The sequence below is a fragment of the Pithys albifrons genome, chromosome 2 (assembly GCF_047495875.1).
Source record: "Pithys albifrons albifrons isolate INPA30051 chromosome 2, PitAlb_v1, whole genome shotgun sequence".
NCBI lineage: Eukaryota > Metazoa > Chordata > Aves > Passeriformes > Thamnophilidae > Pithys > Pithys albifrons.
In genome coordinates, this window is record NC_092459.1 from 13,717,557 (window position 1) to 13,734,101 (window position 16,545).

The 16,545-nt window shown below is 39.2% G+C and overlaps 1 protein-coding gene across 2 annotated transcripts in view; it reads left to right on the top strand.

Annotated features, from left to right (window-relative positions):
- Positions 1-16,545, top strand: part of MBOAT2 (membrane bound glycerophospholipid O-acyltransferase 2) — a 108,662-nt gene that overhangs the window by 16,260 nt on the left and 75,857 nt on the right. The window contains exons 2-3 of one of the 2 annotated variants that reach the window (XM_071548372.1): positions 1,557-1,702; positions 4,814-4,891. In XM_071548372.1, coding sequence (XP_071404473.1) covers positions 1,557-1,702; positions 4,814-4,891 — 224 coding nt within the window. Of the gene's footprint in view, positions 1-1,556; positions 1,703-4,813; positions 4,892-16,545 lie in introns of those variants that run through there. The other variant, XM_071548373.1, reaches the window with a different exon arrangement.

Below are 16,545 nucleotides of genomic sequence, written 5' to 3' on the forward strand. Positions count from 1 at the left end.
AATCCATAGAATCATCTTGAGTTAAAAACATCACTCTGTTTCATTTGCATCATTGCTTATAAAGGAGAGAAAACAGGTCAACTTATGCCCTGAAAGAATATCTCCTCATTTATTTAGGATTTTTCAAATGCTGTTAAAAGCATAATAGAAATGTGGAAGTAAGAGAATGGATGACAAAGTGTATGTGATGGTTTAGTTTAGGGAGCTGCTCCTTTTAAAAAGAGCAGCCCTGCTTCTGAGTCTCTTGCCCTGCTTGCACTTAATACTTTTGTAGCCTGGTATTACAGAAGGTTTTGGAGAGCCTCAAAAAACCAATGATTATCCTTGGATTTGCAACTGGGGAATCGATGCAGTTGTTACAAAGATGAAAGTTCTGTAGTTGTTGGTATTAATTTCTGCTTTAACCATGCTTGGGTACTCTCACCCTTCCCTGTTACAGCCTGGAACTTGCTTGACAAATGGCAAAGGAACAGACAAGGGCTAGAGGTGTGCACTGTGTGCCTGCAAACAGCAATATTAGGCCTCCTATCATGGGCATAAAAACAGTATTGTCACTGTACCCTGAGGTGTTAAGATTAAATATGTATTTCAGCTGAGTGACATCAGGGAGTCTAAAACACTGTTGTGTGTAGGGCCAGTCAAGCATGCAGGATGTGCAACTGCCTTGCATTGAAGGGCCTTAAACAGTGGTCCCCAAGCTGTTGCTTGTGATGACTGGGGATGCTTGGGAAAATTGCTAGGCATTTTTCTATGCAAGAAAAAAATCTATGGGATGAGAAATAATGTTATTTTCTAAATACAGGGATTTATTCAGTTTTTATAGCTTAAGCCACTTTGGTAATGGTTGCTCTGTTTGAGGAATTTATTTCTTTATCATGTCCTTACTCTTCATTTTTTTTCCAGGCCTTCTTACTTACTGCTTTAGTTTTTTTCAATTCCACTCTTGCTTTCAGAGTCCTAATGCCTTTAAATATTTAATATACAAGAAATTTTCTACCTTCTAGAATAAACGGCCTGAAGGGAGGAGGGATTTCTGAAACTATCCTATTGAATGTATGAGTAGAAAAGCCAGTGTCCAACCAAGCTGTTTATGTGATTACAGACCACTGAAGTGCACTTTGTCGAGCCCTGCTTCTGCACAGAGCACTGTAGTGATCTGTCAGGGATTTCTGGGACTGATATGTAATTCCAAGTTATGCTCACCGGAAAAAAAAAAAGCAAATAAAACCCCAGCCCATATCTTCACATTACAGAAAGAGTAGCAATGATTTCATGGTCCATAGAGCGGCTTGGTATTGAGAGAATTTACAGGAAAATATGGAATTTTTTCCTTGATTTGTGCACAGACTGCCTCCCAGTTTGATACATCTTTGCCTTTGTGTTGCTCAGGGAACACTGTTTTGTGCCTTAGCAAGGAGGGGCTCATGTGAGAAGCTCTTTTATGCTGACATGCTACAGAGCCAAAGGTTCTGCAGATTGCTAAAAATGTGTGGCTATTTCTGTTAATTTTTAATACACATTTGTGTGAGAACTTCTTTCTTTTCTTTTTCATGCAGGTCAACTTTGTAGTGTGCCAACTGTTTGCCTTGCTTGCGGCTGTTTGGTTTCGAACGTACCTTCATTCAAGCAAAACCAGCCCATTTATAAGACATGTTGTTGCAACCCTCTTGGGCCTTTATCTTGCACTTTTTTGTTTTGGATGGTAAGTTGCACTTAAATTCATTTTTGAAGAACTGTATCACCTAATTCCGTGGGGTTTTAGCTGCTGCAAATATGCAGAAGTTAGCTTAAATTTTCTGATGAGCTGCACAAATTTTGAAACATCTTCCACTTGCAAATTGGTAACTACCATGCTGTCTGCCTGTGATTTTGGGAGGATGAAGCAGGTGCAGTTTGTTTAACTTTTACTGCTTTTTAATGTAAACTCACTGGAGAAGTATTCTCTTGAGGCACAGCACAGGTGTGATGACTAAGATAATTTCCCATAAATACTCACCATGTGAGAACTTGCTGTGTCTTTTTCTGAATATTGAATGTAATCTGACTTTTGTGGGAAGAGTGGCCAGAACTGCAGCACCAGTGATACTCCTGGTAGGACAGAATACCTGGAAAGGAGCTGGCCTCAATTTCTGATTGTTTTGTGGTTTTTTTTTCTTTAATGTTTTGGAGGGAAGATATGGTTGTTTTTCAAACATAGCTGTTTGCATATCTTGATCTTTTCACAGTGTTGCAAAACAGACTGTTAGTAGAGCGAGAAAAGGATATACATTTAGTTTCATGAAGTCCTTTTTTCCTTCAAAAATGGCTTACATAGCTCAGGTCTTCCCAAGATAGTTTAAGATTAATTAAGTGCCAGTTTCATTTTATTGCCTTGTAAACAAAGTGCTTACTTAGCTTTAAGTGTATAGAAAACTTATTTATGCTGACTATTATGGAGTGTTACTGAACTAGGGGAATTAATCAAGCTGTTGTGCAGGTGGGAAGGCACAGACAGTGTGTTTGTGTGTCTGCCTGCATGTGCAGGGTGTGTTGGCCTCTATACTGGCATGTTGCAGAGATCTCTTAACATCAGCTGACATGTATTACTTTTAAATTTCAGAAAAAGAAATGAATAAACTTTATTCTTTAGATTTACATGCGCAATTTATGTAAAATCCTACAACTCCTGTCTGTTTCTTACACAGTATTTTGCCATGGTATTCTGCTTTGAGAGAATGGTCTTGTGTCAAAGACTTCCAGTCTTGGCACCAAATAAGGAGGATGATATGGGTGCTACTGTGTGGGGGTTTTGAGAGCTGTATAAACTTTAGAAACACATTCTATAACCATTGCTTTAGAAGCACAAATGATTAATTGTAACTTGCCATTAGAAGGTGTTATCAATATATTCCTATGTGGAATTTGGGTATGGGAGATTTTGGAAAGAAACAACCTCTATCCCCAACAGACATAAATAAATATTTGTGGAAGCTTCTCATTGGCAATATGCCCTGGAAAAGAAATGAGATACATTTTATGCCATACTAGAAAATCAGATTATTCTAGTTTGGTTCGGATCGTACTTAAAGCTGTTATTTTAAGAATGAATTTCTATTTTTCAATCATGGAGCTAAAAGCTTTTGAAAAATGATGAAAGAAAGAACATAATTTGAGATGTTAAATGTACAAATTCTTTTAAAAATGGTATTTTTGTTGTCCTGTCCTTTTTTCTATTACTTAAGTACATATTATACAAGCAGGTTTTTTGAGAGTTTTGCTTTCTTTGGTTCCCCTTCCCAAGGCATCAAGTTTACATGCAGGTTTACCAGCCTGTGCTACACTTTCAGTGTAGTACTTGTGATGGGGGAGTAGGAAAAGAAGAGAAGAAATAATTACCTCGATATAATAGCAAATAGCAAATAGCATAAAGGACCCAGAATACCCTTGGTATGTAGTTAAAATTCACTACTACATGGAGTATTTCAATATGATTTTTGATGTTTGAATCAAAGATCAATCATGTTGCTATTGTTAACAGCTCTGAAAGAGAAATGTTTCCAGCAACTGTAATCCTGATATGGTGCTCCATGTCACTCCACAATTTTAGGCTTTGATATCTTATTATCCTTTCTCTGTATCAAAGAAGCAAACTTCTTAAACTTTCATCATTTAACCAATGACTGTCTTTGCTACACAGTATTACTAATATGGGGCTGATAAGAAAAGAACATGAGTACTTTTTTAATTAGCCATTTCTATATTAAATGTGCATTTGGATCTTACATGGGAGTATCCAGTAGTGAAGCATGGGAGCATGTGCAGATTGGACCTTCCATAAAAAGTCAAGACTTTCAAGGTCAATTCCTGTCCAAGTGACTGGTTTTCCCTCAGTTCATCATGCGTAGACTCTGTAGGATTTTAGTTGGATAGAACTGGGTTTCTTGTTGAAAGTCATTTCCTTGTGAGGGTAGGAGGAGTTAAATTAGGAAATTGCTGAAGATAAGCTGAAAGAAAACAGCATCACTGTAACAAAATAGTAGCTGCTTTTTAGGCTTCTTTTGTGGGAAAAAATTCCCAGACTAGATTGGTAAGTCACTTGCGCACATGTGACTGTGCAGCTGAGGCAGGTGTAGTACCAGAGTGAAAAAGAATCAACTTCCCAAGGATCAGTTCTTTTTTCCAACCACTGGCACTGCTTTGCTACCAGCACTCCACAGGCTTACTGAAGTGTAACTCCTTGAAAAAGCAAACCAAACCCCCAGAGCAATGGTATTGGGATAGCTGCAGAACATAAATAAGAAGAGATTAGAGCACCTCTGTGAGATAAATCTTTGGGTTGTTGCTGTGTATGGGTTTTTTGTGTTTTTGAGACTGTCATCACCAGTGCACCTTTATTAGTTATTGACAGCCCAGGACAAAGAGGCTGCCTGGACGTGGTCACCATTTCTCTTGACTGGGAAATCTTACCATGTGCTGATATTGTGGATACCAAGATATTGTTGGCCTTATCTGAGATAACTGTTGTAAATGGGTAAAAAGATGATTATGGAAGTTAATCCACAAAACTGTCATGTTATTTACACAGGAAATAATGCCAAGCGGAAGTAGTATGAGACATATTCTCTGTATTTTAAGGATTATCAGTATTTACTGTATTCTTGTTTATAAGCTGGAGCATTCCAGCTAAGTCTGTAGTTTTTGGTCATTAGTGCTGTCTGTGCTATACTAAAGGGAGATTAAACTTTGAACCTCTTTAATTTCACATTAAACAAATGCATACAGTTTATTGTTATTAAAGAAAATGCTATAAGGGTTTACTTTTTTCTTCCCCTAGGTATGCCTTACATTTTGTTATACAAAGTGGAATTTCCTACTATATCATGATCATAATAGGAGTGGAAAATATGCACAAGTAAGTTTCCATTCTAAATTTTTTTTGCCTTTAATAGAATGCTGCAGTTTTAGAGTTTTTTTGTAATGGTGCACATATGCCATACTTCTAGTTGTCTCATAACATTACAGTATTTGAGTTCTGCCAATCATTGTTTTATTTCCAGGAGAGAAGATGGCTTGTTTGGAAATTTTTGCCAGCTTTTTGGAATAACTTAAGCTTGTTATAATCACTAATATCCCACGGAGACCTCTTTTGTGTTCTATGCATTCCAATTTTTTTCACTGTTACTTAAACCTAAATATTTTTAGGTGTCTCACAAATGAGTTAATTATATAAATGTAATTTGATAACAGCCCATGCTAGTAGAAGGAAGACATCCAAAAGGAAGAGAATGCGTGTCAGAAATTTTTCTCTGTACTGTGTTTGTAATTTTAATAACAGTGTGAATACTGTCTTAGGTAAAGAATATGTTTATGTAAAATACATAGGATATTATTCTAAGTTTGCTTGAAAGCATGATTAGATTAGCAGTATCTGAATACATATAGAATAACACTTGTTTCTGTTTTTCAATCATTCTGGAAAGCAGGGAAAATATTTATTTTATTACTGCATGCATATGTTTTACTATTCCACTAGCTAGAGATCAGAACCAAATTAGGTTCCCACTGTGTTAATTCCTGCATAAATGTTTAGTAAAATAGCAAATCCTTGCTTGAATAGGTTCCTGAAGTATGTGAGGCTGTTAGGAAAGATGCTGGTGAAAGAAATAAAGAAGAAAATTGCTTAACACAGAAAGCACAAAGCAGGGCAGCCTTAGTTCATGATCCTACCTGTTAGATCACTCTGCTGCTTTATACTGTGATACTGAATATAATTTTATTGTCTTTTGAAATATCCCATATTAAGCTCTTATCTTCAGGGTTGTCTTTAACACCTGACACATTCAAACTACTGCAAATATGAGAGAACCTCATTTGATTGGAGGGCTGGTTTACATACACATGGTTTATTTGATTAGAGGTTGTTACAAAGCAACTCGTTCATGTTGATTTCTCTTTAGACATTCAGCAGTGTAAGCTGTAACTTGTGTAACTTAGTATTTTAAAAGACGGTTAAAATGCAGCAAAGGGAGGTACCAGTCAGGAATACTTGGATCTTTATCATAACCAGTTACATAACTTTCTCATGAAAGGAAATCCGATGGTTTACATTCCTAATAGTGAGAGGCAGGTAGGCATGTGTGTATTTAATATTGCTACAGTGGAGCAAGGCAACTCTTAATTCCCAGTCCTAATTCATATCAGCTGTTTTAACTGCATGGCCTGATCTGCTGGAATGTTTGCTGTGTTATACCCAGCTGTTACTGTGCAGTTGGGAGGGGAAAGCCCAGATTTGACTACTGAGCTAATGTTGCTCTATCACCATGTGGATTAACATGCCATTGTATGAAACAAAAAAACTCTTCTTTCAGTGGAGGGAAAAAAAAGTATAACAGTCATTTGTTATTTCAAGTTGTGGATGATGTTTGGATGCTGTATGGGAAGCTTCAGGATCCATTTCTAATAGGCGATACAGGCAAAACTGAACAAGGTTTGCTCCCTCCATTGCCAGAGTATCCCAGAAGGAACGATGCCTGCAACCTTTTACTAAAGGAATGCACCAGGTACTCTTAATTTTCTGTTATGAGAATGCCCCCTACATCTTTCTGTTTGGCAGTCTGAACAGAAACTAATATGAATGACTCCCCTTCCCACCTAAGTGCTTGTCTTCCGGCTATGAATGTGTCTCACGGAGCCCAAGGGACATGGAAGGGTAAGTGCTGTATAGCAGAGTTCAGCTGCTCCCACCTGGCCTCAGAGAAGGACCCCATCAATGTCTTAGTGGAAGGTGTGTGCATGGGAACAGCTATTGTAGTGCTTGGAGATACCTGCATAGCCCAAGGTTGGGATTTACCTTCTATATCGTAGAGGCCCATTGGCTGGCAGTCCTAGTTAGAGGTTACCTGCCTTGTTCGTGAGCATCTCAACCTTGGAGTCTATAGAACGTCAGATACCTATATCTGATGTAAATATGGATTCAAGTGGCTTTTGTGTTGGAAAAGCACTTGTGTATTGTACAAAGTATTGTTGTATTTTATCTAAATTTATCCACTGAACTAAGTTTCCCTGTTCTTTTCCCTGCCCTGCTTGCTGTCCTGCAGATTCCGTGAGTGTGTAGATGGGAAAATCACTATTTCTCTCCTTCATCCTGCTTTTCCTACCCTCTAATGTAGCTCCTCACTCTCTCCAGCCTTTCCAAAAATTGCTCAACAAGTAAAAGAAAACTAAATTTCGTAGACTGCTATAAATTCAGTTACTGTGCACTGGCTTTCCTTGCCCTCTGAAGCAAGGAGACCTTTGATAAACTTCTGCATTCTCCAAAGCACTTTCACATCTCATACTCCTCTAAACTTTTGTTTCTTTTTTAAAGTACTTCGACTGGACTCTAAAAGTGTCTCTACTATGAAGTTTCTGCCTTTGTGGCTTTCCTGAGGGAACCAATCCTTGTGCAGCTCTTGCTTCTGGGTTGGTCTTGACGTGCCTGGCATGTTGAAGATGAAAGCCTTAATGAAACAACAGTATAGGGAGGGGGGAAGAAAAATTAAAAGGTAAAACCCGAGATCTGGGGTGCAAGAACATATTAAAAAAGAAGGAAACTTTGTATTTTATATTTTACCAACTTTTGGAATTGTTAATTAGCAAGTGTAAATAATGTCCCTCAGTAGTTATAGGGCTCACAGGTGCTTCACTGAAGTCTGTAGTTTCCTCAGGAACTTCACTGACAAAATATGGAAGTCCTAGCTGTGTTTGTGTAGAAAATAATCTGTTTCTCAAAAATCATTACTGTTACAGTGTTCACTTAAATTTCTTAAATATGGTAATGTAAAATCAAGCAATAGACATGCTACTCATGCCTGATACCTTCTGTGTTATGCTTAAAGTTGCAGGATGATACTTTCTTGTTGCAGAAGTCTAGAGTTGAACTGCTAAGACTTAAGTGAACTATTTTTTTTCTAATGCCAGAAATAACCTCCTTAGCTGTTTTATGACATATTTAAGTTGTGGAAAATAAATTAATGAAGGACTCGGAGACCCAAGATAATGAATAGCAGTAAATACATAATGAGCTGATGTGTGTGCCGCAAGGGCCACAAAGATGATGAGACTGGATCATCTCTCCTGTGAGGAAAGATTGAGAGAGCTGGGACTGTTCAGCCTGGAGAAAAGACTCGGGGAGATCTCAGCAATGTATTAGAATACCTGGAGTGAGGGAGCCAGGCTGTCAGCGGTGCCCAGGGGCAGGATCAGAGGCAACAGGCACAGACTGAACCACAATGCTGCCTGAACATCAGGAAACACTTGATTACCATGGGAGAGGTTGTAGTTTCCCTCCTAGGAGATATTCAAAAGCTTTCTGGGCACAGTCCTAGGCAGCTGCTCTGGGTGGCCCTGCTTGAGCAGAGAGCTTGGACCTGATGACCTCCAAAGGTCCCTGCCAACCTCAGCTGCTTTGTGGTTCTGCTTTGTTTTCTGGTCTCTGTGGATGTGCTTCTGGTCATTGCTTTCTTGGGATTTGGGAATGCTCCTCCTCCGTAAGTTCCCTTACCCTCCTAGCCAGAGCCAGGACCCAGCAATGCCTTGTTCCCCTTTGCCTTCACTCCTTACTGTGGCTTTGACAAACACTGGGAGATTTGGCAATGGAAGTGTGGAGGAGGTTTGATGATTTTGCCTTAGAAATCTCAGATTAGAGACAAATAAGTCTTGATGATCTGAGTGAACTCTCTCGGCATGTTAATTGTGGCACCTCATTTGTCAGTCAGGTGTTTAGCAATGCTGAATGTCATGATTTTTCTGAGGCTTACATGGAGATAAGACTTCTGAAGATCATAAATGGAAGCACTGACTAGCACCAGGCAGTGATTCTCTGTATGCTGGAGGTTTGACCAGTACAAAAATAGCCATGTAAAGGGATGTCTGTCTGCAATGACTTGAAAAGTGAGACTTGTTGAAGTAAACAGCTGTTGAAGTACACAGGAATTTCCTAGTAATCCATGCTCATGAATTTCTTCTGAAAGTATTTGTTTTAAGTCGTTACGAAGTAGTTCATCCACTATGATAACTTCCTGTAGCTCTCCTGGCTGTGCCTGCTTAGAACCCAATGCATGCCTTATATGAAGTTATTTTTCAACTTACATCATTTTATTATCCTTTTTAGAATTGTAATGTTTGTGTGGAAAGGCCTTTATTGAGCATATTTTTTGTAATTACAGAAGTGGAGTGAAAAGAGAACTAGAATTTTAATACCTTTAGTGCCGATCACGTTTTGCTGTACTTTTAAATAAAGATTAAAAACATTTTTTTAATCTTTGGGGTGTGTGTCCCCATATAGGGAGAAAGAAGGAAGGACAGGAGTCATGTCATGTCTGCAGCTTTGTGAAGGTGGACACTTAAGTGGAGAGGCTGATAAAGATAATAAACAACAATGCAAAGGCATTTTTGAAGTGTTGTAGCTGTTCCAGTTGGTTTGGTACAGAAGGGGGACATATGCTGCCTTAATGCAACTAGATAAAAAAATCTGATTCTATACTTAATATTCCAGAGAGAAGAGTCTAAATCAGAATGTTTTTGAAATCCTTGCCCCTTTTTAATTTTTTAAATTATTTTATTTTATTTTTGCTTGATTGCTGATGCTACTCAAAAGAACAGAGTTCTCGGGAGAACAGGAATTTTAAACAATGCCATTTGCATATAAAACCTCTTTTATCGCACTTGAAAAAACTCAGGTGAAAAAAATTCTGTACTTCTGTTGTATGAAGTATCTATATCTTATTCAGTATTGATGTGTAGCTGAAAGAGGACTCTCTTACTTTCCTAAACTTTAAATTGAGAGGTAGTTTTTTTCACACTGTGTACTTTGTTTCTCTAAGCATATGGAAGACAAACCCTTCTTGGAAGGAAGCAGTGGCGTAAAATACCTGGGTGTGTTAGAAGTCTGCTGGGACAGAGTAGCTACTGCTTTTTGGCTTGCATAATTTTTTTTTTAAATCTTTGTGCTCAAAGTGAAGCTGAGCACAATCAATCAAGCAAAAGAAAATTGATAGTGTAAAGTTGTGTTTTCTAGGCTTTGTATTTCTTTGGTGGTCTCTGAAAGCTTTAGCATCTATACAGATACTTCTCCAAGGCACATTACTCTGCCTGTCACGCTGCCAAGCAACTTGACTGCCAGCAAATGAGCTCTGAGTCATGGTATCATTGCTGCATGGTTTATTACCTCAACAAACTATTGATGTCAAATAAATCAGGCTCCCCACAAAATGAAGTGTCAGAAGAAATTGTACCTGGAAGAGTTCAGTGAAAGCTGTGGTCTTCAGCTCTTGGCAAAGACTGCTGCTAATAAGAGTTGATTAAAAATTGTGGTTGCATGGCATTGACTGAATTGAACCAGTAGTATTTGGGATAGAAATGTTACATGCAAGGATTCTGTGTGTTATAGCCAATTTTCTTGTCTAGGAGCATGCTTCTGCATGTTTTTTTTATTCTTTGGTAAAATATCTTATATTTGAGACAAATTTCACTTGAATAATTATGACAAGCTCAGCAAACAATTATTTCATTGTCCTTAATGGAACTGTTGGCTGCAAACTGTGCAAGTCAGTTTTGCCTGCAGAACTGCAAGTGGTGATGTACAGAGTGTCTGGGTTGGAGCTAAAAGGTGATCAGCCTTCGTAGGAATGCACAACAAAAGCCAAAAATTCTGTTTGTGTTTTGTTTCCTTTAGGGGAAGGTGGATGTAAATGAAAAGCATTGATACTTCGTGAATACAAATGCCTTAATTTTAAAATCTAGTGTGTCAAAAATGTGTGCAAGCTCCATATAGGCTTGAAAGCTGATTGGTTTTGTAGATCAAATGTCTTTACTGTAAGTTAAAGGTGAGATCACAGAATCATAGAAGAGCTGAGGAGGGAAGTGTTTCTCGCTCCAATCCTGCCTGTTCAAAGCAGGATCAGCTAGAGCAGGTTGCCCTATGAAACCCAAGTCTTCCTTAATAGTAACGTGATCCTGGATAGTTCCAGTTGTCATAAGCATGTGAGCCATTTCCTTTTGGTGTCTTCCTTCAATGTCTATTATAGCTTAAAATTTATTTGAGGTGACTTCATGCAGCTGAGTTGTCTCATTTGGGTCCGGACTTGCACAAAAGCTTTTTAATCTTTAATTTCCCCTCACCCAGTAACTATACTGATTTGGCATTATTAACTTAAATTTATTAGGCTCATTTCAATTTAAAGTGAAACAAACCAGCTGTAATTGAGACAGTTGATTTGGTAGGAGGGGACCATGTTAGGCAATGAGTAGTCTTTCTATCCTGTTTTATAAGAGGTGGTATCAGCAATAAAAACGGGGATGAGGGTGAAACAAAACAGACTGCCAAGAGAAAGTACAGAGGTCGTGTCTCTAAGTCGGTAGAAATAGGTGGAGGGCAGGCTGAGTAATAAAGAAATGTCAGAGGGAGTATTTGACACTGCAAGTTTGGGCTTGCTTTCAATACACTTTTCAGTTTTTTTGAAGACAAGTATTTTTCTAATATTCAAACAAGAAATCCATTTTTTTATACAATTAGAAGATAAGCAACTGATTTACTTACACTTTCTTCAGTATGGATGAAGCAGTTTTAAGAGGGCTATGTGCAAGAAGTCTATTTCCTTATGTATCAGTTGACATAGTTTTTAGCTGGGAAGCTTACTGTTTTATAGCAGAAATTTTTGAACTTTCTGTTTAAAAGTTGTATTGGATAATGCTGAAAGAGAAGTGGATAAACAAAAAAAGTACTGTGAATTGCTGTGTGATTTCTGTATTAAATCTGACTTAAGAAGTAGTGGAACTTTTGGTGTTTTATTTCCTATGACATTTTAGCTGTGTGGTGCTTAAACAGGTGTGCTGTGTGTTTACATCTGGTAAGAATATGCAGACCTTGGACAATGTTACATGATGTTAATCTTCAAAACTGGATGAAATAAAAATACTTAGAATAGGCAACTGCTGAGGAGTTCTTGCAGTCATTACTAATCACAGGCACAACAGGAACTGTGAAGTCAGTGGGCTTGCAAAAGGAAGCTCTGGGTAATCTGGTCTACTATTACTTCAAGAGTGAATAATGTGTTTTATTAATAGCCTGTACCACATGGGAATGCACAATGCATACAAGTAATGCACAATTTTAAACAATGGTCACATGGATGGGTTTCTTTTTCTTGTTATTCTGCTCTTTTTAGGAGTGTCTGATGTTTTAAATCCCATATTCTGGATATTCTTTACTAAGTCTCAATTTTTTCAGCTCATCACGTGTTCCTCTTCTGCATCCCTCCACCATGGTATCCGTTTAATAGATTAATCTATTAACATATGCTGTGTCATATCCTTGTGCCTAATCACTGTGCTCTGGCTCTGATACAGAGTACTGGTTTTCAGTGGTATTTTTGCTTCTGTAGAGAGCTTTTTGTCTTCAAAGTGGCTCGTAATGATCGAGTGCCTTAAGGGCATCTTGCGAGGTGTAAATGAGGTGGTATGTATAGAGTGAGAAATAGGATTTTGCCATTCTCTTTGTTAGCCATACAGATGTCAGCTAAAACTTGGTAAATGTGTTATAATAAATCAAAAGAAAAACCTATAGAGCCTTTTTTTTTATCCTACAAGATGGAAGGAGGTCTCATTGATTAGCAGTATGCACTTGTCTGCAGTTCTAATGAAGCAAAAGTGCACGTTCCTCTGGGTCTCTTTCTCTGAATGACTGTGGTGCTCTGGAAAGCTGCCCAGGACATGCTGTGGGCACATTCTTCTGCAGACAGAGGACATTCATGTAAAACCGTAGTCGAGGGTGTTGTTTCTCAGTTGTCTTGACTGCAGGAGGTTCACAGAGAGGTTTGCTTCAGAAATGCATGTAAGCGGTATGGTTGCTATTACTTAAGAATTGTCCCCATGGTAAATTCTTACCATTTAATGTGGTAACAAAATTAAAATTCAGTCTATGTGACCATGATGTGGTATGTTCTATTACTGTGCCTGAGGGACCTTTCCAGAAGAGCTTGAGGGCCTTGCTACCAAGCTGCTGTCAGAGCTGCAGCCAGAAGCCAATGGCTGCTTTGTTGTTCCGAGCTCTGGAGAACAGAATAGCAGCTGTTGCTTTGTGTTGTGTAAGTGTCTGAAGTATCAACATCCAAGCCCAGGTAGGATATCTCCAAACTGAAAAAGCTAAGGCTTTCTAATGTGAAAACAAAACTTGGTTCATGCATGGATTCTGAAAAGTGCGTTAAAATAAAGCTTTATTCTGATGTTGTTTTAATGCAAAGTGTGTGGCTTTGGAAGCTGGTTATTTTCTCTGGCATTTTTTCCATACTTCATGTTTGAGCAATTAGTATATGTGACACAATCTGTGTAAGTAGTAGAAGGGTGTAATTAAAGGAGCCTATGGCATCTAGAAGCAGAGCAAGTGTAGTTTCTTGTGCCAACTATGTTTTGTTACTCATATAACTCCTCAGTGTACTTTTCAAAGATCCTGCAAAAGTATTCCCTCTGCAGTGTTCATGTGCCTCAGGAATACAAAATAATTTCTGCTCTTAAGCGCCATCCTTTTAGGAATGAAGATCAAGATACAAATTGCAACATAAACTCAAACACACCCAAATACCAGATGCCGTATTCAGAAGTTATTCAGAAGAGTCTCTTTTGCTAGAAGTAGAAACCCCATATTTTTAGTAGCCAGTAATAATGCTTTGGCTTATAAGGTAAGTGATGCTTTTTGAAACTGGAGAAGTAGGCAGTGGTAAAAGCAATGCCAGTGTTGCTTAATATATCCATTCCTCACAAGCATCACCATCTTGTGTTTATGAGCAAAACCAATAAAGAAATAAAATAATTCTTAATCTCTTTAATATTCTGCTATAGGTGCTAAGTGGTGAAAGAACATCCATTATTCAATATATTTCTTGTAAACTTATTCTTCAGGTCAGTACTGAGAGACATTACCAGAATGATAATGACCTGCTGTGTGCTTGTGTTCATTGTGAAATGAAGGTATTATCTATCCACAGTGTATTTTTACAGTGTTGCGTAATCATGTATTGGATTTTCTTTCCTTATTTTCTCATAGTAAGAGTGAAAATATGTAAGCAATCAGAAAATACTTTGTTTCTTAATTGCTCTTTTTCTCCATCATCTGCAAACACACAGGGACACTGTGACACTGTCTAGTTTGTTCTGGATGCAGTGCTTCAGTTTTCGTGTCACAAGACAAAAACAGTGATAACATATGTTTGAAATGGCATTTGATCAAGTCACTGAGCAGATACCTGGCCAACCTGTAGTAGGTCACTTTCTTTTACTCTGCTTGGTAGTGAGAATTTTTTCTCTGCTCCTGTCTCTGTGTGCAGGTGTGCTTAAGAATTGTAGTAGGTAGTGATTAGCAGGTAACTCCTGCAAATTCTAGTTCATGATGCAGTTGAGAAAAGATGGGATGGGAAAAAGGAGGCCAAACAGGATAACTGGCACTTGAATTATGGACTTTGTGTATTTATTGTTGTCCTGACCTGTTGTTCTCTTAGATTTGAGTAATCAGGCTTTATCGTACGGTAAAAACAGCAGACAATCCTTGAACTATCAGAGTGCTCAGTTAAGGATTCTCTGTCAAAGGGAATCTTTTGCAAATGGAAATATTGGTTCATTTTGCCAGAGAAGTTGAGTACCCTGTCTCTGAGGGCCTGAAGGATTCCAGAATAGGACTTCTGCCAGATGGATGCTGGTTGCTGGATGCTTTAGATGCCAAGAGATCTGAGGAGGCAGAGAGAGAAAATGGATGGTAACTTCAGCTCAGCCAGACAGTTCTCGTTAAAGGCTCAGCAGTGAGCCTTCCCCTGCAGCAACTGGTTACTTTGTCTGCTCTGTCGGTATCTTACTTTCTAATGGCAAAGTTTTGGGCTTGAAATTCCAGGATTGACTCATACAGGAGCAAGTCCTTGTTTTCTGATGTGCACCTGAAATACTCAGCTTTATTAATTGTAACAGCCTGAAAAGTCTTTGTGGAATTTGAGATTGGTTGAAGTTGGAAGGAACCTCCAGAGATCACCCTATTGCTCAAGCAGGGCCACCTAGAGCCAGTTGCTCAAGTTCTAGACTATTTGGATGACTTTTGAATATCTTTAAGAAGGGAGAGTCCACAACATCCATGGGCAACTTGTGTCAGTGTTTCCTGCTGTTTGGAGAGCACCTTCTGTGTTTTAGGTTGTGCCTGTTGCCTCTGGGCACGCTGCTGTCACGGGGCACCACTGAGAAGAGCCTGGTTCCGTCCTCTCTGTGGCCTCCCTTCAGGTATTTACATACACTGATGGATCCCCCTAAGCCTTCTCCTCTCTGGGCTGAACAAGCTCAGCTCTCTCACCCTTTCCATCTAAGGATTCTCCAGTCACTTATCTTAGTTGCCCTTTGTTGGATTCACTCCAATATTTCCATGTCTCCCTTGTACTGGAAAACACAGCACTGGACCCAATATTCCAGGTGTGCCATTACCAATGCCCAGTAGAGGAGGCAGATCACCTCCCCTGACCTGCTGGCAGCACTTGGCCTAATGCAGCCTGGGATTCCATTAGCCCTTTTTGTGGTAAGGACACACAGCTGGCTTATGTCTTTAATAGGCTGTTTCCTAAGTAGAAGGAACTTTTCTTCTGGAGAGCAAGCACTGGAGTGTTTTCCCTTAAGAAAACCTATTAAGATATTTAAGTCAACCAGCTTTGAAACAACCCCAACTGGCTTTTCTAGCCATGGTATTTACTTGCCTGTTTTCTGTATTGGAGGTAATATTGGTTCATTTTATTACATGTTTGATTTTGCTTTCGTCTTTTTCATTCTAAAGTGATACTTTGACACATTTGTAGACTTCCAAAGATCAGGTCCTTATTTTAGCAGTAATGAGGTTAAAGAGTTGCAGTCAATGTCCAAGTGGAGACCAGTGATGAGTAAGTGGTGTCCCTCAGGGGTCTGTACTGGGACCAGTTCTATTTAATGTGTTCATCAGTGACAAAGGCAAGGGCATGAGTGCACTCTCAGCAAATTTGCCAAAGACGTCAAACTGTGGTGTAGTTGACACATGGGAGGGAAGGGATGCCATCCAGAGGGACCTGGACAGGCTTGAGGGTTGGGCCTGTGCAAACCCCGTAAGGCTCAACAAGGACAAGTGCACGGTCCTGCACCTGGGCTGGGACAATCCCAAGCACAACCACAGGCTGGGCTGAGGGTAGATTGAGAGGAAGACTATGGGGTGTTGCTTGATGAGATGCTCAACATGAGCTGGCAATGTGCACTTGAAGCCTAGAAAGCCAATCATATCCTGGACTGCATCACAAGAAACTTGGCCAGCAGGTCAAGAAGGTGAGTCTGCCCCTTTACTCTGCTCCTGTGAGACTCCACCTGGAGTGCTGCTTCTGGATCTTGGGTCTCCAACATCAGAAGGACATGGAACTGTTGGACCAAGTCCAGAGGAGGACCAGGATTGTGATCAGAAGGCTGAAGCACCTCTCCCATAAGACAGGTTGAAAGAGTTAGGGCTTTTCAGCCTGGAACAGAGAAGGCTTTGGGGAAATATTA